Source organism: Pseudoliparis swirei, chromosome 6, assembly GCF_029220125.1.
Source record: "Pseudoliparis swirei isolate HS2019 ecotype Mariana Trench chromosome 6, NWPU_hadal_v1, whole genome shotgun sequence".
NCBI lineage: Eukaryota > Metazoa > Chordata > Actinopteri > Perciformes > Liparidae > Pseudoliparis > Pseudoliparis swirei.
Window position 1 is genome coordinate 3,122,240 of NC_079393.1, and position 19,530 is coordinate 3,141,769.

At 47.9% G+C, this 19,530-nt stretch overlaps 1 protein-coding gene across 2 annotated transcripts; it reads right to left on the reverse strand.

The window, feature by feature from the left end:
- Nucleotides 1–70: 70 nt before the first annotated feature.
- Nucleotides 71–19,530, reverse strand: LOC130194862 (L-fucose kinase). 2 transcript variants are annotated; one of them, XM_056416052.1, is made up of 22 exons: nucleotides 19,340–19,530; nucleotides 18,825–18,976; nucleotides 17,974–18,024; nucleotides 17,554–17,749; nucleotides 14,601–14,698; nucleotides 14,400–14,480; nucleotides 13,762–13,881; nucleotides 13,502–13,673; nucleotides 13,299–13,405; nucleotides 13,065–13,166; nucleotides 12,817–12,993; nucleotides 12,431–12,504; nucleotides 11,738–12,093; nucleotides 11,418–11,640; nucleotides 11,176–11,342; nucleotides 10,749–10,994; nucleotides 10,524–10,667; nucleotides 8,830–8,949; nucleotides 8,565–8,752; nucleotides 7,983–8,082; nucleotides 688–911; nucleotides 71–535 (listed from the first exon to the last, which is right to left on the reverse strand). In XM_056416052.1, the coding sequence occupies exons 1-22, from the start codon at nucleotides 19,419–19,421 to the stop codon at nucleotides 464–466; spliced, it is 3,252 nt and encodes a 1,083-aa protein (XP_056272027.1). In that variant the 5' UTR covers nucleotides 19,422–19,530; the 3' UTR covers nucleotides 71–463. The 2 variants fall into 2 exon arrangements, with proteins under 2 accessions (XP_056272027.1, XP_056272026.1); XM_056416051.1 differs by having other exon boundaries at nucleotides 14,391–14,480.

A 19,530-nucleotide genomic window follows, 5' to 3' on the forward strand; every position in this document is an offset into this window, starting at 1 on the left:
TAATTCTCTTTTTATAAGAAATAATGAATATCTGCCTAAAGTAAGAAAATGTTAAATAAACTACAGTGGAAGTGTTTACCCTCAAACTGCATTTAATTAAAGATATAAAACTTTTATAATGAAATAAAACAAGCTTCATGTTTTTTCTGTCTCCATGAACAAAATCTACTCAGATTAATTATGAAAAATAGATTAAATACACGCAAACATTAGACAATAATAATAATCAGAACATTCTCATGATGCGTTCAGGCTCTGCTCAGTGAACACGAGTACTGGCTGAAGGTAAATGATAACTTCTCATGATGCGTTCAGGTGTAATCTAGTAAAATGTAGTGTTGGTGATAAACTAGAATGAATCCAGATGTTTTCTGTTGAATATGAGCCTAGCCCCGCCCCCACACAGAGTTTTATGATTTGTCGCTCTAATGTAAATAGTGTGTGTGTGTGTGTGTGTGTGTCCTCAGGATGGAGGGAGGACTTTAATCCCGTCCATGTCGATCTCCACTGAATGAACACTGAAGTCTCCCAGACCCTGAAACACAACCACAGAACCCATTTAACTGTGTATGTGCGTGTATGTGTGTATATGGGTGTATGTGTATATGTGTATGGGTGTATATGTATGGGTGTGTATGGGTGTATGTGTATATGTATGTGTGTGTATGGGTGTATGTGTGTGTGTACCGGTGTGTTGTTGAGGACCTGCAGCACCTCCTCCCTCTGTAGAGGGTCCTGGGTCAGCAGGTAGAGGAACCCTCCTCCTCCGGCTCCAGCCAGACTCTGACCCAGGACCAGCGGCTGCAGGACCTCCATCATGGTCCTGACGGAGGCCGGCTCGCAGCCCGGAGCCATCAGCTTCTTGTGCTGCCACGAGCGGCTCAGACACGCCCCCAGCCTGGTTAGGGAGCCTGGGGCAGAGGTATTATATATACCGTATATATACTTATATACTATATCCAGGTAGCGTGATTTGTAATGTTCTTGAGCCTCGCTCCTGAACGCATCATCTCACTCTTCCGGTAAGCTCCGGTTGCCAGCTCAGCAGCGAGCATGACTTCTTCTTCTCTCCCTCCCGCTCCCTCTTGCTCAGTGTGTCTCATGTATAGTTATCCCTCTGCCTCTCTTAATGATAACGATACATGCAACAAGTGTAGTTTATTTGCTAGGTTGGAGGCAGGTCTAAGTGGGTTAGATGCACGGCTCCGCGCCATCGAAGCTCAGACAGCTATGCTAGTTAGCCCGCCCTCTCCCGTAGCCGGCGCGGAGCTACAGTCAGCTGATAGCTTTTCTCCGGTGGTGCCCGATTAGCCGGGATCGTGGGTAACTTCGCAGGAGTAGTAAGTCTACACAGAAGCCCGCTGTGCACCAACCACTTCACGTTTCCAACCGGTTTTCCCTGCTCAGCGACACACCCGCTGAGGAACACACCCTGGTTATCGGGAGCTCGATAGTCAGGAACGTGACGTTAGCGAGACCGCGGACCAGAGTCGTGTGCCTCCCGGGGGCCAGAGCGGGCGACGTGGAGTCTTGTTTGAAGCTGCTGGCTAAGAACAAGCGGAGATACAGTCAGATTGTAATACAGGCCGGTGGTAATGACGCCCGAGCCCGCCGCTCGGAAGTCACTAAAATTAATGTGGAATCGGTGTGTGCTTATGCCAAGACGTTGTCGGACACCGTAATTTTCTCTGGCCCTCTCCCAAATTTGCAGACAGACGAATTGTATAGCCGAATGTCGTCTTTCAACCGTTGGCTGTCGAGGTGGTGCCCAACGAATAATGTGGGCTACGTAGACAACTGGAAGACTTTCTGGGGAAAGCCTGATGAGGAGAGACGGCATCCATCCCACGTTGGACGGAGCGCGTCTCGTTTCTGCAAATATGACCAAGTTGATCAACGGACAGCCATATCTGTGACAATGCAGGGTTAATGTCATAAAGCAGAAACAGAGTAGCCCCACGCCCCTGTCATCCCTGTCACCCAGTGTCCCCCATAGCACATCCCCCGGCCTCCCCCTCCTCCAGGGTCCCCATAGCACATCCCTCCCCGGGCATCCGCCCCTCTCACCCAGTCCCTCCCAGAGCTCCATAGAGACTGTGTCTGTCCCACGGCCACTTAAACTTAAATTAATTCTATCAAAAGAAAGCAGAAGAGGAGTCGTACACAATAACCTTATACAAGTTAACACCATTATTTCAGCAGTGCAACAAAATAGGTCTATTAAATGTGGTCTCCTAAATATTAGATCTCTGTCATCTAAAGCTGTGTTACTAAATGATTTAATATCAGATAATCACATTGATTTATGTTGCCTAACTGAAACCTGGCTGAGCCATGAAGAATATGTCTGCCTGAATGAATCGACTCCTCCAAGTCATATTAATACTCACATTCCTCGAGGCACCGGTCGAGGAGGTGGAGTAGCAGCCATCTTTGAATCGAGCCTATTAATTAATCCTTAACCAAAATTACACTACACCTCATTTGAAAGCCTTGTTCTTAGTCTTTCACATCCAACCTGGAAAACACTACAGCCAATTCTATTTGTGATTCTGTACCGGCCACCAGGTCCATATTCAGAGTTTATATCTGAATTCTCAGAATTTATATCAAGTTTGGTTCTTAAAACTGATAGTTATTATTGTAGGAGATTTTAATATCCATGTGGATGTTGATAATGATTGCCTTAGTGCTGCATTCATCTCCTTGTTGGACTCGATTGGCTTCTGCCAGAGTACAGAAACCCACTCACAGCTTTGGCCACACGCTTGATCTTGTTCTTACTTATGGCGTTGACATTGAGCATTTGAACGTCTTCCCACAGAATCCTCTTCTGTCAGACCACAACCTCATAACTTTTGAATTTATACTACCGGAGTGTACTCCGTTAGTCAAAAGTTTCTACACCAGATGTCTAACTGACAGTGCTGTAGCTAAATTTAAAGAAGCGATTCCTTCTGTATTTGATTCGATACCACGTCTCAATATAACAGAGGACTCCTGGTCTAACTTTAGTCCGTCCCAGATTGATCATCTTGTTGATAGTGCCACAGGCTCTCTGAAAATGACACTGGACTCGATAGCCCCTCTGAAGAAGAAGACAGTGAGGAAGAGGAGGTTTGCTCCCTGGTATAACCCTCAGACCCGCAAACTGAAGCAAACGTCACGAAAGCTTGAACGCATATGGCGTTCAACTAATCTGGAAGAATCCCGCTTAGTTTGGCGAGATAGTCTTAAAACTTATAAGAAGGCCCTCCGTAATGCCAGAGCAGCCTATTACTCATCAGTAATAGAAAAATAAGAACAACCCCAGGTTTCTCTTCAGCACTGTAGCCAGGCTGACAGAGAGTCACAGCTCTGTGGAGCCGAGTATTCCTATAGACCTCAGTGGTAATGACTTTATGAACTTCTTTAATGAAAAGATTTTAACTATTAGGGACAAGATTAATAATCTCTTGCCCTTAACCAGTGCCAATCTGTCCTCAAGTGGAATGGCCTTGGAAACCGCTGTATGCCCTGGTGTATATTGAGATGGCTTTTCTCCCATCTGTTAGAAGTGGGACAAATAATGCGAATTTTTCTGGGATTAGCAAGAGGAGCCGTAGACCAGGCCGGGGAAAAGCGAATGCGGAATGTGAGTAATAAAACAGATCAAAGGGGACCCCAGTTCCATTAGACTACAACAACAGGAAAGCAACAAGGCATCCATCAGGCCGGCCGACGGGGAGAGTGGCTGTAAGATCAAATGAAAGCGTCGAGGCCATCGCTGGGACGATAAGCAGAGGGCCAGGTGTGACAGAACACGGGTCTTGAGTGGTCATCTTTGGCGTTTACAACCGGTGACCCTCTGTCTGAACTCACTCGGGCCCCACGCCGACACCAGATGTAAACATTGCACCTCTGGTGATATTCAAATGAAGACCTGGTTGATTGTGTGTTCGGAGCCCATATCCGCACCATATGGGCCCAGGAGGATGTATTGCGGAGTGAATAAACACAAACCTGAATTCATGTGTGTTAACCTGCCTGTAGATCAATGGTCTTTGATATGATAATGTAACCTATGTCTCCCATCTGTTCTGTATCCTGACCCCCGAGAGAGTGTGTTCTGTGTCACTGCCCACGGGAAGTCTCACCAGGTCTGAAAGCATCATAAAGAGGGTACCCTAAGTGCCTGAGAGATAAGAGGAGACACCCGGAGACGGGTCACCGAGGTGACCGAGCTCATCTAAACCAGCGGAGACAACAGTCCCCCTCTTTGATGTGGGACAGAGAGTCTCTCCAGAACCTCTCAGGAAGAGAGGGGGGGGGGGGATGAACCCCCCATCAGCACCCCAAAGAGGGACGGATATCCGGTAAAAGTGGGAGGAGCCGAGGGTATAAAGGTGACAAACAGAGGGAGAGGAGAAAAAGAGAGTTTTTGAGTTTTTGTGTCTTTTGCGTCAGGCTCCCGTGAGGGAACTCACTTGTAGTTGTACTTTGTTTATTTCTTTCTTCTTTTTTTGAATAAAATACTTGGCTGCCTTGCAGTCTTAAACTTTACATTCGGTTTGTGGACCTACTTTTTTGTGAGACCTATTTCTTCACCTGTCGACCCACCCGAGGAGACCAAAGGCGGAGACCCGAGAGCGGACCCCGCGAGGTGAGTCTGAGCGACATCTGCACGGCTACACCCACTGACCTCAGTTACTCAGGGCACATACTGATTCCTCACACACTGGTAACTGACATTTTGTACTAAAGAGAGAAATCGCTGCAGCTGGTAGACCTCCGTCTCTCGGCCGAGCCGTGGTTGGTTCTGGGACCAAGAGAGGGACTCGTAACACCGAGTCCTCGTCGCGGAGTTTGTCCTAAGAATAAGAATATTAATAAGTGTCCCGCCAGCCGCTCTACGAGCCTTGTACCCTCGAGCGGGTTGGGAGGAGACCAGATAATTGAATACCCAGCATTTCTCTCCGCGGAGATCGTTCCGACATCATCCGGGTGCCGCGTGCCGAGAATAACAGCGACCACTGTCTATGTGCACGCGCGTCATTCATCAGGCCCGAACGATCGCAGAATCATATAGAGGGAGTTACTGATCTCCGCCTCCTTCCCCCTTAACTCGGTCCTCGCCCTCGCTCGAGTTTCCCTCTCCCCCTCGAAGCGCAAGGCGAGGATACCGTGACCGGGGTGATCGTCAGAAGAGAGGCCGGGCATCGTGACCCGTGGACCCGCGTCCTCTCCAGTGCGACAGGTTAGCAGCGCGCGGTGACGCGCTGCGCCTGGGCGCCGCCGACGTGCTTTTACGACAGTTTGCTACACGTCTGTCCTGAGAGCACGATTATTTCCCTCAATAAAGTACCCGGTGTGAGCCGTCTCGCACCTCAAACCTTTCCCGCTCCTCTCCATCTCTCCTCTCCCGTCTCGTCCCCCCCCCGTTCCTTTCCTCCCCCGTTTCCCCTACACGAGAATAAGCGGCGTGATTTTTCTTTTCGTCTCCCACCCGAGGCGACCGAATCGGTTTACGTACGCGTCTCTCTTAACACATCAACCGTGACCAATTATCTTCAACGGTTTCTACTTCGAACACGTCTACCTGTCTCTTGGACCCCATCCCGACGAGGCTGCTTAAAGACGTTTTGCCTTTAATTGGCGGCTCTCTATTAGATATTATCAATGTGTCTCTGCTAACAGGCCACGTACCACACTCCTTCAAAGTGGCTGTTATTAAACCTCTCCTGAAGAAGCCCACTCTGGATCCAGAGGTGTTGGCTAACTACAGACCGATCTCTAACCTCCCCTTCCTCTCCAAGATCCTTGAGAAAGTGGTCGCAAATCAGTTGTGTGACTTTCTACATCATAATAGTTTATTTGAGAAATTTCAATCAGGATTTAGAAAACACCACAGCACCGAGACGGCACTGGTGAAAATTACAAATGACCTCTTAATGGCAGCAGATAAAGGACTCCTCTCTGTACTGGTCTTGTTAGACCTTAGTGCTGCATTCGACACCATTGACCATGACATCCTGTTTCAGAGACTGGAGCAGTCGATTGGCATTAATCACGGAGTTCCACAAGGTTCTGTGCTTGGACCAATTTTATTTACCTTATACATGTTTCCTTTGGGCAATATTATCAGGAAACATTCCATAAACTTTCATTGTTATGCAGATGATACTCAACTATATCTTTCGATAAAACCAGAGGAGAGCAACCAACTCGGTAAAATTCAAGCATGTCTTAACCCTTGTGTTGCCTTCGGGTCATTTTGACCCGAATCAATATTACACCCTCCCCCCGCCTTAGGATTAATTTGACCCCATTCAATGTTTAATGTCGGTGTTCTTTCGGTAGTCAACAAACAAACATAAAGTGCCTCACACTTAAACTTGGAAAACAAAATTAATTCTAATAATTTTCTGGAGGTTTTAATTGCTGGCGTCAAATTGAACCCAAAGGGTAAAATATGTTAGTAAATATAAAGGTAACAGGAGGGTGAAACATTGAATCGGGTCAAAATGACCCAAAGGCAGGGGGAGGATGACCTGCAACTTCTTGATGTTAAACTCAGACAAAACCGAAGTAATTTTAATCGGCCCTGAGCACCTCAGAGATCAATTATCTGGTGATGTGGTTTCTATAGACGGCATTGCCCTGGCATCCAACACCACTGTAAAGAATCTTGGCGTTATCCTTGATCGGGACTTGTCCTTTAACTCCACGTAAAGCAAATCTCAAGGACTGCATTCTTTCATCTACGTAATATTTAAAAAATCAGGCACATCTTGTCTCAAAAAGATGCAGAAAAATTGGTTCACGCGTTCGTCACTTCGAGACTGGATTACTGCAACTCCTTATTATCAGGCTGCTCTAATAAGTCTCTTAGGTCCCTCCAGTTGATCCAGAATGCTGCAGCTCGTATTCTCACTAAAACTAAGAAAAGAGATCACATCACTCCTGCACTAGCTGCTCTGCACTGGCGCCCCGTAAAATCAAGAATCACTTTTAAAATTCTTCTCTTAACCTACAAAGCCTTGATTGGTGATGCACCATCATATCTTAAGGAGCTTGTAGTACCATATTGCCCCACTAGAGAGCTACGCTCACTAAATGCGGGACTACTTGTAGTTCCTAGAGTCTTAAAAAGTAGAATGGGAGCCAGAGCCTTTAGTTATTAAGCTCCTCTTCTATGGAACCAGCTTCCAATTTCAGTCCGGGAGGCAGACACAGTCACCTCGTTTAAGAGTCGACTTAAGACCTTCCTCTTTGACAGAGCTTATAGTTAGGGCTGAATCAGGTTTGCCCTGGTCCAGCCCCTTGATATGCTGCTATAGGCTTATAGCTGCCGGGGGACGTTTAGGATGCACTGAGCACCTATCTCCTCTTTTTTCTCTCCTTAGGGATGAATTGTCATCTCTCAATCACACGTTACTAACTCTGCTTTCTCCCCGGAGTCCTTTTGACTTCACGTCTCATGGGGTCATCGGACCCTATGAGACGGCATAGATCCTATCTGCTGATGGATCATCGAGGTCTGGGTCGTGGAATTCCTGCTCCTGACTACGCCACTGTCCTGTTGAGACTCCGCCCACTGTTGAGACTCCGCCCACTCCTCCTCCCCACCACCATCTGCCTGATGGATCGTGGAGGTCTCCATTGTGGAATATGCCTACTATGAACTATTCATACACTCTGTCACATTCATTGAATGTATTTAAACTCTAAATATGTCCTTCTGTACACATTACATCTATTGTTCTGTCCATCCTGGAGAGGGATCCTCCTCTGTTGCTCTCCTGAAGGTTTCTTCCCTTTTTCCCCCCTGAAGGGTTATTTGGGAGTTTTTCCTGATCCGATGTGAGGTTTTGGGGCAGGGATGTCTATGTGTACAGATTGTAAAGCACTCCGAGACAAATTTGTAATTTGTGAAATTGGGCTATACAAATAAACTGAATTGAAAAAATAAACTGAATTGAATTATATACACACACACTCACCCTCTGAACAGGCTCTCACACATTCCTCTGAGTTCTCCACCAGCTGCTGGACGTTCTGCACCATGGAGGGCAGCCGGCTGTACCAACTACGGACCACGTCCTGGAGACAAGACCACCTTCAGCACCACCATCATCATCATCACCACCACCATCATCATCATCACCAACACCACCATCATCATTATCATCATCATCACCACTACCATCATCATCACCACCATTATCATCATCACCACCATCATCATCATCATGATATATATATATATTGTATGTATATACATATATATATATATATAGTCTCAAAAAAGTGTATATTTTATTACATTGTTTTATATATATATATTGCCATGATGTATATTCTATTACATTGTTTTATATATATTGTTAATACTTTCTTCTTTTTTGTGTGTGGATATTGTATAGTTTATTCTCATTCTTATTCTTTTTTTAGTCTGCTACTGCTGTCGGGTGTTTTGCACATAAGAATTTCACGAACCGATTATACTTGTATAAAAGGGGATGTGACAATAAAAACTTGAAACTTGAAACTTGATCTTCATCATCATCATCTTCATCACAGACCTGCAGCAGGTTGCGAGCCAGCCTGGTCTTCCCGGTGTAGACCAGCAGGAGGCGGAGCTCCAGAGCGAGCAGGAAGTCTTCCGGAGGGCTGAGGCGCTCCACCTCCACCTGCAGCGGCAGACATGCCCTGGAGCGGCCCACCTTGATTCCGCCCACCAGACCGCCCACCTGGTCCTGCCAACCTCCACCTGGAGGAGGAGGAGGAGATGATTATTCAGACATGTGATCAGATAATAATAATCCATGTTGTTGTTGTTGTTGTGACCTGTGGTGAGGATCTGCTCCAGGTACAGCACGGCGTGGATCAGGGCGTCGGTGTCGTAGGTCCGGCCCGTACACCTGTAGACCGCGGCCAACAGCGCCCCCGCCAGGATGCTGCTGGTACCTGCAGGACGAGAGCTGCTTAGCCTCCAGTGTGTTAGGATTTAATTATTATCTCACTTTCATTATTATGAATACTACAATGTATATTATTATAGTTTTTATTATTATGAATAATATAATTATTAAAATAATATACACTATATTGATTTTTGTAGTTTCAAACCTCCACGAGAAAAAAATATCCATAAGAGAAATAAAATACTAATAATACAAATATATATATATTTTTTAAATATTTAAAAAAATAATATGTTACTCCACAAAGCCTGCTGACTGCATTACCCACAATGCACCTCTGAATGTAGTGTGGTTTTTTTCTAACTTTTACTCCTTTAAAAACAAACAATTCAATGTTAAAGAAATAAAATATTATTTCAATGTATTTAATGAATTTGATTACATATTTATATGTATTAATAAACATGTTGTTATATATTTAAATGTATTCATAAACATGTTATATATCTAAATGTATTAATATACATGTGGTTATATATTTAAATGTATTAATATTAGGGCTGTCAGCGTTAACGCGTTAATCTATGCGATTAATTTGGCCGCGATTAACGCACTAAAATATTTTAACGCAACTTTGTTTACTTCTGGTGTGCGTTGAAGTTTTTGCACTCCTGTTTGTGTCAAGCCGTGGCAGTCCGCCTCCTTCCTCCCGTCTGCTCCTCGATATTCACAGAGAAAAAGAGGGCGACATTCGGTGACGCGGGGCGGAAGGTGCAGGTGACTTTTTTGTTGTTGCTCCGCTCGATGCGCGCGCAGACACGCCGGCATGGAGCTCTGCGGCGCGCGAGACGGAGAGCAGAGAAATGTTTAACGACACGTGGAGACAGAATGACATGCTGCTGTAGAGACGACCAACAACAGACGTTTAGTTTAATAAAAGAACAGACGTCTTTAAGGAAAGAACCGTACATTACTGCTGCTGTAATCTGGCGCTATAGAGAACATTAGAGGGGGGCGGGGCCTCACCCTGATAGAATGGTGGGGAAACACTGGGATGTGTCACATGCAAAAGACTTTAAAAGGTGAATTTTGTTGTTGTTGTAAAATCGAGAAAATGCCCCCAGACTCCAGAGGGTTAACGTGACATATTTGTCAGTTTACCAAGGCCACTGGTTCTGCTGCTGTTCAGTGTTAAAGATGACAGGACCAATAGGGTCTCAATACACCTTTGTTTACTAATTTGGATGTTTCACTGAAGAAACAATTTATCATCCACGATATTAAATACCTCGCTGGCACTTTATAGGTAGGAGCCTCTTTGAAAACACAGCTCTGTGTGAAGTTTTGTCTTTAAAAAGGAATACAATTAAACAAGTGTCTAAAATACACGCTGTCTGAAGGGATTACTCGTTCATTTAGAAGATTTAGTCTTTAGAAGAAAAAACTTTAAATCGAGATTAATCGCGATTAATGAATTTCAAAATGTGCGATTAATTCGTTAATTTTTTTTAATCGATTGACAGCCCTAATTAATATACATGTGGTTATATATTTAAATGTATTAATATACATGTGGTTATATATTTAAATGTATTATATACATGTGGTGGTTCTCACCCAGTCCAGATCCAGTGGGCAGTGCTGACCAGCTGTGGAGCTCCACCCCTCCCCCCCACCGCTGCATCAGCTGATGCCCCAGTGCATGCTGGGATGAGAGGGACACCAGACCACTGCACACACACACCGCCTTCAGCAGGGCTCCTGTAACACACAAATACAAACACACACACGTCAACACACACATGAACACACACGCACACACACACACACACACACACACACCTGGTGCGTGAGGCTGACAGTAGTCCTTCAGGTCCTCCAGGCTGTCACACACCGTCTCTGTGGAGGTGCCGGGGCCCCGCCCATCTGTGTCGCCCCGCCCCCCCATGTGGCTGACCAGCAGGAGGCGGGGCTCTCTCGTGCGCCGGGCCCGCGCCCCGATAGGCCGCCTCCCATCGATCTTCACCGCCACGTTGGTCACCGAGCCGCCGTGCTCGAAGGCCACGGGTGGCGTGTCGCTCCACCCGCCTGGAACACACGCTATTGATCAGTCTGATCGGCCAATCAGATGTCTCCTTATTGATCAGTCTGATCGGCCAATCAGATGTCTCCTTATTGATCAGTCTGATCGGCCAATCAGATGTCTCCTTATTAAACGGTACTGAAAGGTAGTGAAAATAAAAATTTATGAATATATTAATAATCTCACCTGCCAGGTCCAGACGGGCCGGACACTCCACTTCCTGCCATTCCTCAAGGGGCGGGACCTCTCCCTGGCCAATGGAGATGAAGGTCTGCGATGACATCACCGCCTGTCGTAGGAGCACCTGGCCGGCGCCTTCGTAGTGACGCGCCGCCCGAACCAGCAGGTCGGGCCTGAGGGGGCGGAGCCAAGCACCGGGTCAGACACTGGTCACCATGACAGTCATTAAACCGGAGAGTGACGCTCACCTGCTCAGCCAATTATCTCTCTCCGTAGCCAGGGCCTTGACCCCGGCTCTCAGGTGACCCCCCTCCAACAGGAAGTAGGCGGAGCTCCAGGCCTCGTTAGCAGCCGGCCCGCTCCTGAGCCCCCCCCTCCCGTCCGCCATGCACACCAACACATCCGCGATGCAGGAGAGGCAGCGGGCGGCCACGCCGAGCTCCGCCCCCTCCTCCTGGCTACCTGCAGCAACTGAAAAAAACAGCCAAACAAATAAATACAACATTCTTCTTCTTCTTCTTCTTCTTCTTCTCATATACTCATCATTCTTCTCCTCCCAGGGACTCACTGCTGTCCAGGCTCTGCAGCAGCGCCCCCTGCTGGCCTCCCAGCACCGCGGCCCTGAAGCAAGGCAGCAGGCAGACGTCGGAGCGACTCCTCAGAGCGTCCGTCACTCTCCTCCTGCCCGCCAACAACAGTAGTTCCTCCCTCCACTGTAGCTCCGCCTCCTGGCAGGTGAGCGCCATCACCTCCTTCAACGAGAGCCTCCACGCCTCCCTCCACCTCCTCAGGCAGCCGGCTCCTCCCAGCAGCCAGCCCACGCCCCCCTCCACACCCACTGCACCTCCTCGGGGGAGGAGCACTGGGAAGAGGCGGGCCTCCAGGAGGGAGCTGCCTTCCCCTCGCACCCACAACTCCTCTGGCCTGAGGAGAGGAGGAGAGAGGAGAGAGAGGAGGAGGAGGAAGTAGGAGAGGAGGGTTTTGGTTGAGAAGAGGAGGAGGAGGAGAGAGAAGAGAGGAGGAAGAGGAGAGGAGAGGAGGAGAAAGGAGAAAGGAGGAGATGAGGGTTTTGGTTGAGGAGGAGGAGAAAGGAGAGGAGAGGGAGGAGGAGAGGAGGAAGAGGAAGAGAGGAGGAGGACGAGAAGGAGAAAGGAGAGGAGAAGGAGGAGAAGGACAGGAGAGGAGGAGGAGGGTATTGTTGAGAGGAAGTGACTGATCAAAACAGGAAGTGAGTCACTAAGTTCTTGTTTTATGTTCTTACTGGATTCCTGTTCTACTGAAGAAGAAACTCCATCCCTGGTTCAGGAAGGAGGCGCTGCTGTCATCAGAGGACAGCTGAGGAGGAGGAGGAGCAGGAGAAAGAGGAGGAAGAGGAGGAGGGATGAGGCTACTCAATATATTTTACATCTTTTGATTTAAATGTTTCTCTGAAGAATAATAAATGTTACATTTAATATGTAATTACATAAATATATTATATTTAATATTTAATTATATAAATATTTAAGATTTAATATGTAATTATATAAATATTTTATATTTAATATGTAATTATATAAATATTTTATATTTAATATGTAATTATATAAATATGTTATATTTAATATGTAATTATATAAATATTTTATATTTAATATGTAATTATACCTCCAGGTCGTCGTGCGCTCCCATCACCGTGGAGACGCTCAGCCTCAGCTCCCCCACCTGTATCCGGTGTACCTGGACGATGACGTCATCGACCAGCCGCAGCTGCCCGGCGCTTTGTGATGATGTCATCATCTGGAGACCCGACAGCAGGCAGCCCGACGGGACCTTCAGGGGACCCTGGAGGAGAGGAGGTCAGAGGTCACACGGGGGTCACGGCCTTAAAGCTGCAGCGACTGAACTCCTCCCACCTGCAGGTGGCAGTGTTGCACCACCGCGCCCGTCGCCACGGCAACGTCTCCCTCAAGGACGCTGTTGATGATGCGGCAGCCGGCGTCCACGGCGTCCTCGCTCTGAAACACACGGGAGGTGAGACAGGGTTTTTTAATATCACATGGAGGTGAGACAGGGTGTCTGTGTCACCTGGAGGTGAGACAGGGTGTTTGGGTGTCACCTGGAGGTGAGACAGGGTGTTTGAGTGTCACCTGGATGTGAGACAGGGTGTTTCTGTTCGTCCAATCACAGCACAGTCGCTCCACATGACTCCGCCCAGACAGAGTCAGGTAGTCATAGCGACCGCAGGGGACGTACGCTGTCATAGGAAGACACACAGGTAGATCAGAGAGACAGGTTAATATATATATAAGGAGACAGACAGGTGTACATGAAGACAGACAGGTAGACAGACCCAGGCTGATGGTCTCTCCTCTCAGCAGCCTCCACAGCTCCGCCCTGCTCCTCCTCACCGTCGCCCCCTCTGGGCCAGCAGGGGAACTGCAGCCCGCTCGGTGCTCCGTCACAAACTGATCCTGGGTCAGATCTGAGCACAGGCACTTCAACAGGTCCAGGAACAGAGACAGCTGGTGGAAGGTATGGACCAGGTGATCAGTGTATTGATACCCACTGTGATCATCTTTTATAGGTATTAGACGACAGACAGACAGGTACCTGTAGGGGCGGAGCTCCAGAGTCCAGGCCCAGGTAGGTGCAGCCGTCCAGAGGAGGAGTGACGTGAGCCTGGAGTAACTTCTCAGATACAGACCTGCTGAAGAAGACCGGACCTGAGACCTGCAGACATAGAGGACCTCAGAGTAGACCAGAGTACCTCAAAGTAGACCAGAGTACCTCAAAGTAGACCAGAGTACCTCAGAGTAGACCAGAGTACCTCAGAGTACCTCAAAGTAGACCAGAGTACCTCAGAGTACCTCAGGGTAGACCAGAGTACCTCAAAGTAGACCAGAGTACCTCAAAGTAGACCAGAGTACCTCAGAGTAGACCAGAGTACCTCAGAGTAGACCAGAGTACCTCAAAGTAGACCAGAGTACCTCAGAGTAGACCAGAGTACCTCAGAGTACCTCAAAGTAGACCAGAGTACCTCAGAGTACCTCAGGGTAGACCAGAGTACCTCAAAGTAGACCAGAGTACCTCAGAGTACCTCAAAGCAGACCAGAGTACCTCAGAGTACTCATATATTTGTACCTTTCATTCATAAAAATAGTTTTAAATAGTTCTTTCATGTATAACTTTACGTATATACTGTATTCACGTGATATAAAGGGTGCGTTTGATTCGCCCACCAGACGCACCAGAGCCAGCTTCCCGTCCTCCATGAGGGCCTGTTGGAGCTGCTGCTGTGTCCCCCTGTAGATGATGTCCCTCAGGTGACCCTGGCACACAAAACAAACGCACCTCCTGGATCAACGAGGTGACCCTGGGACACAAAACAAACGCACCTCCCGGATTGATGAGGGTAGAGAAGTAAAGTACAAACTGTTCTCCGTGAGCACCTGTTGGTCGGCCAGGTAGACGCCGTGATTGGCTGCGTAGGAAACGTCGCCCGGCAACGCCAAGACCCGGACTCCAGAGAAGCCGTCCCAGGACAGACCTGCACAGGGTTAGGACCACAATAGAGACCAGAGACCACAATAGAGACCAGAGACCACATTAGAGACCAGAGACCACAATAGAGACCAGAGACCACAATAGAGACCACATTAGAGACCAGAGACCACAATAGAGACCAGAGACTACATTAGAGACCTGAGACAACAATAGAGACCAGAGACCACATTAGAGACCAGAGACCACATTAGAGACCAGAGACCACAATAGAGACCAGAGACCACATTAGAGGCCAGAGACCACAATAGAGACCAGAGACCACATTAGAGACCAGAGACAATAATAGAGACCAGAGACCACATTAGAGACCAGAGACCACAATAGAGACCAGAGACCACATTAGAGACCAGAGACCACAATAGAGACCAGAGACCACATTAGAGACCAGAGACCACAATAGAGACCAGAGACCACAGTAGAGACCACATTAGAGACCAGAGACCACAGTAGAGACCATATTAGAGACCAGAGACCACAGTAGAGACCACATTAGAGACCAGAGACCACAATAGAGACCAGAGACCACATTAGAGACCAGAGACCACAATAGAGACCAGAGACCACAGTAGAGACCACATTAGAGACCAGAGACCACAATAGAGACCACATTAGAGACCAGAGACCACAGTAGAGACCACATTACAGACCAGAGACCACAGTAGAGACCACATTAGAGACCAGAGACCACAATAGAGACCAGAGACCACATTAGAGACCAGAGACCACATTAGAGACCAGAGACCACAGTAGAGACCACATTAGAGACCAGAGACCACAATAGAGACCAGAGACCACATTAGAGACCAGAGACCACATTAGAGACCAGAGACCACAGTAAAGACCAGAGACCACAATAGAGACCACATTAGAGACCAGAGACCACAATAGAGACCACATTAGAGACCACAATAGAGACCAGAGACCACAATAGAGACCAGAGACCACATTAGAGACCAGAGACCACATTAGAGACCAGAGACCACAATAGAGACCACATTAGAGACCAGAGACCACATTAGAGACCAGAGACCACGATAGAGACCAGAGACCACAATAGAGACCAGAGACCACATTAGAGACCAGAGACCACAGTAGAGACCAGAGACCACAATAGAGACCAGAGACCACAATAGAGACCAGAGACCACATTAGAGACCAGAGACCACATTAGAGACCAGAGACCACAGTAAAGACCACATTAGAGACCACAATAGAGACCACATTAGAGACCAGAGACCACAATAGAGACCAGAGACCACATTAGAGACCAGAGACCACAATAGAGACCACATTAGAGACCAGAGACCACAGTAGAGACCACATTAGAGACCAGAGACCACAGTAGAGACCACATTAGAGACCAGAGACCACAATAGAGACCAGATTAGAGACCAGAGACCACAGTAGAGACCACATTAGAGACCAGAGACCACAATAGAGACCAGAGACCACATTAGAGACCAGAGACCACAATAGAGACCAGAGACCACATTAGAGACCAGAGACCACAATAGAGACCAGAGACCACATTAGAGACCAGATTAGAGACCAGAGACCACAATAGAGACCAGAGACCACATTAGAGACCACATTAGAGACCAGAGACCACAATAGAGACCAGAGACCACATTAGAGACCAGAGACCACAATAGAGACCAGAGACCACATTAGAGACCAGAGACCACATTAGAGACCACATTAGAGACCAGAGACCACAATAGAGACCACATTAGAGACCACATTAGAGACCAGAGACCACATTAGAGACCAGAGACCACAATAGAGACCACAATAGAGACCACAATAGAGACCAGAGACCACAGTAGAGACCACATTAGAGACCAGAGACCACAATAGAGACCAGAGACCACAATAGAGACCACATTAGAGACCAGAGACCACAATAGAGACCAGAGACCACATTAGAGACCAGAGACCACAATAGAGACCAGAGACCACAGTAGAGACCACAGTAGAGACCAGAGACCACAGTAGAGACCACAGTAGAGACCACAGTAGAGACCACAGTAGAGACCAGAGACCACAGTAGAGACCACAGTAGAGACCACATTAGAGACCCGAGACCACAATAGAGACCACATTAGAGACCACAGTAGAGACCAGAGACCACAGCAGAGACCACAGTAGAGACCACAGTAGAGACCACAATAGAGACCAGAGACCACATTAGAGACCACATTAGAGACCAGAGACCACAATAGAGACCAGAGACCACATTAGAGACCAGAGACCACATTAGAGACCAGAGACCACAATAGAGACCAGAGACCACATTAGAGACCAGAGACCACAATAGAGACCAGAGACCACATTAGAGACCACATTAGAGACCAGAGACCACAATAGAGACCAGAGACCACATTAGAGACCAGAGACCACATTAGAGACCACATTAGAGACCAGAGACCACATTAGAGACCAGAGACCACAGTAAAGACCAGAGACCACAATAGAGACCACATTAGAGACCAGAGACCACAATAGAGACCACATTAGAGACCAGAGACCACAATAGAGACCAGAGACCACAGTAGAGACCACATTAGAGACCAGAGACCACATTAGAGACCAGAGACCACAATAGAGACCACATTAGAGACCAGAGACCACAGTAGAGACCACAGTAGAGACCAGAGACCACAGTAGAGACCACAGTAGAGACCAGAGACCACAGTAGAGACCACAGTAGAGACCAGAGACCACAGTAGAAACCACAGTAGAGACCACAGTAGAGACCACAGTAGAGACCACAGTAGAGACCACAGTAGAGACCACAGTAGAGACCACAGTAGAGACCACTGAGGTATCAGGACTCACGGTAGTCTGGCGGGATGCTCAGGATCATGTCGGTGCTGCAGACCCAGACGCCAGGCGGGGCCCCGGGGCAGATGTGGGTCCCGAGGCGGTCCAGCAGGAGGTCCAGACAGCAGACCGGAGCCTGGACCCGGTGGTCCGGTTCCTCCGGCAGCCAGCAGAAGGCCCGGCTGCAGGAGCTCCAGGGGAAGTCCCGACCCTGCAGGAGCAAAACCACTAAGACATCTGGGGACCTGGACCTGAACCAGGTTCTGGACCTGGTCCTGAACCTGGACCTGGTCCTGAACCTGGACCTGGTGCTGGACCTGAACCAGGTCCTGAACCTGGACCTGGTGCTGGACCTGGTCCTGAACCTGGACCTGGTGCTGGACCTGGTCCTGAACCTGGACTTGGTGCTGGACCTGGTGCTGGACCTGGACTCACCGAGTGGAGGATGAGGATGTGAGCTTCATCCAGAACGTCAGCCGTCACCACCTGAAGAAACAACGACATCATCAATGTGTGTGTCTCACTGTGTGTGTGTGTCTCACTGTGTGTGTGTGTGTGTGTCACTGTGTGTGTGTGACTGTGTGTGTGTGTCTCACTGTGTGTGTGTGTGTGTGTGTCACTGTGTGTGTGTCTCACTGTGTGTGTGTGTGTGTGTGTGTCACTGTGTGTGTGTGTCTCACTGTGTGTGTGTGTGTGTGTGTCTCACTGTGTGTGTGTGTCACTGTGTGTGTCTCACTGTGTGTGTGTGTCACTGTGTGTGTCTCACTGTGTGTGTGTGTCTCACTGTGTGTGTGTGTGTGTGTGTCTCACTGTGTGTGTGTCACTGTGTGTGTGTCTCACTGTGTGTGTGTCTCACTGTGTGTGTCACTGTGTGTGTGTGTGTCTCACTGTGTGTGTGTGTGTGTCACTGTGTGTGTGTCTCACTGTGTGTGTGTGTCTCACTGTGTGTGTGTCTCACTGTGTGTGTGTCTCACTGTGTGTGTGTGTGTGTGTCACTGTGTGTGTGTGTGTGTGTCTCACTGTGTGTGTGTGTGTGTGTGTGTGTGTGTCTCACTGTGTGTGTGTGTGTGTGTCACTGTGTGTGTGTGTCTCACTGTGTGTGTGTGTGTCACTGTGTGTGTGTGTCTCACTGTGTGTGTGTGTCTCACTGTGTGTGTGTCACTGTGTGTGTGTCTCACTGTGTGTGTGTCTCACTGTGTGTGTGTGTGTGTCACTGTGTGTGTGTGTGTCTCACTGTGTGTGTGTGTGTGTGTGTGTGTCACTGTGTGTGTGTGTGTGTGTCTCACTGTGTGTCCTGCTCTGCTGCTCAGGTTTTCTGTTGCCACCAGCAACGCGTTTAGAGTCGCCCCCCCGCTCCCCAGAGGCTCCTTGTGGTCCTGAACCGTCAAGATCACCGAACCAGCCGAGAGAGAGCCGCGCTGCTGACGCAGCTGCAGCTCTACACACACACACACAAACACATCACACACACAGTGAGACACATATGTATAAATATTAAATATGACATCAAATTTATACATAAATATGTTTTATAAACAACAAAATATATATTGATATGTTGTATATCTATACATCTAAATATATATGATTAATTTCCTGAACAACATATATATATATATATATGATATAATAATCATTCATATCGGGGGCTTAAAGAATATTAAATATTCGATTAAATATAATAGTAAATATTCGGGTCAATTGTGTAAGAGTCCCCACAGCGACACCGTGTGGTAGATACGTGTCACTGCGAGGGTTGAAACATCAAAGATCGTACGAGGAGCAAGAGGATAACCGTCACCTCTCTGGAAGGAGGAGACGCTGTCTTTGTGCTGGCAGGTGAGGACGACCACCGTCCACCGGAAGCTTGCTCCGTCCGACATCTTTCCGACGCCTGCTCGTCAAGTTAATAACGGAACGGCGGCTTCACGCTCAGGCTGTTGACCAGCAACCGGCAGCTGTCCGCTCAGCACACTCAGACGAGTGGGTGCG

Coding starts and splice junctions, on each gene's coding strand:
- LOC130194862 (XM_056416051.1), bottom strand. CDS start 19,421: ATGTCGGACGGAGCAAGCTTCCGGTGGACGGTGGTCGTCCTCACCTGC. Junction 13,406..13,501: donor AGGAGAGACCATCAGCCTGG/GTCTGTCTACCT, acceptor TTCCTATGACAG/CGTACGTCCCCTGCGGTCGC. Junction 912..7,982: donor TGTGAGAGCCTGTTCAGAGG/GTGAGTGTGTGT, acceptor CCTCTGCCCCAG/GCTCCCTAACCAGGCTGGGG.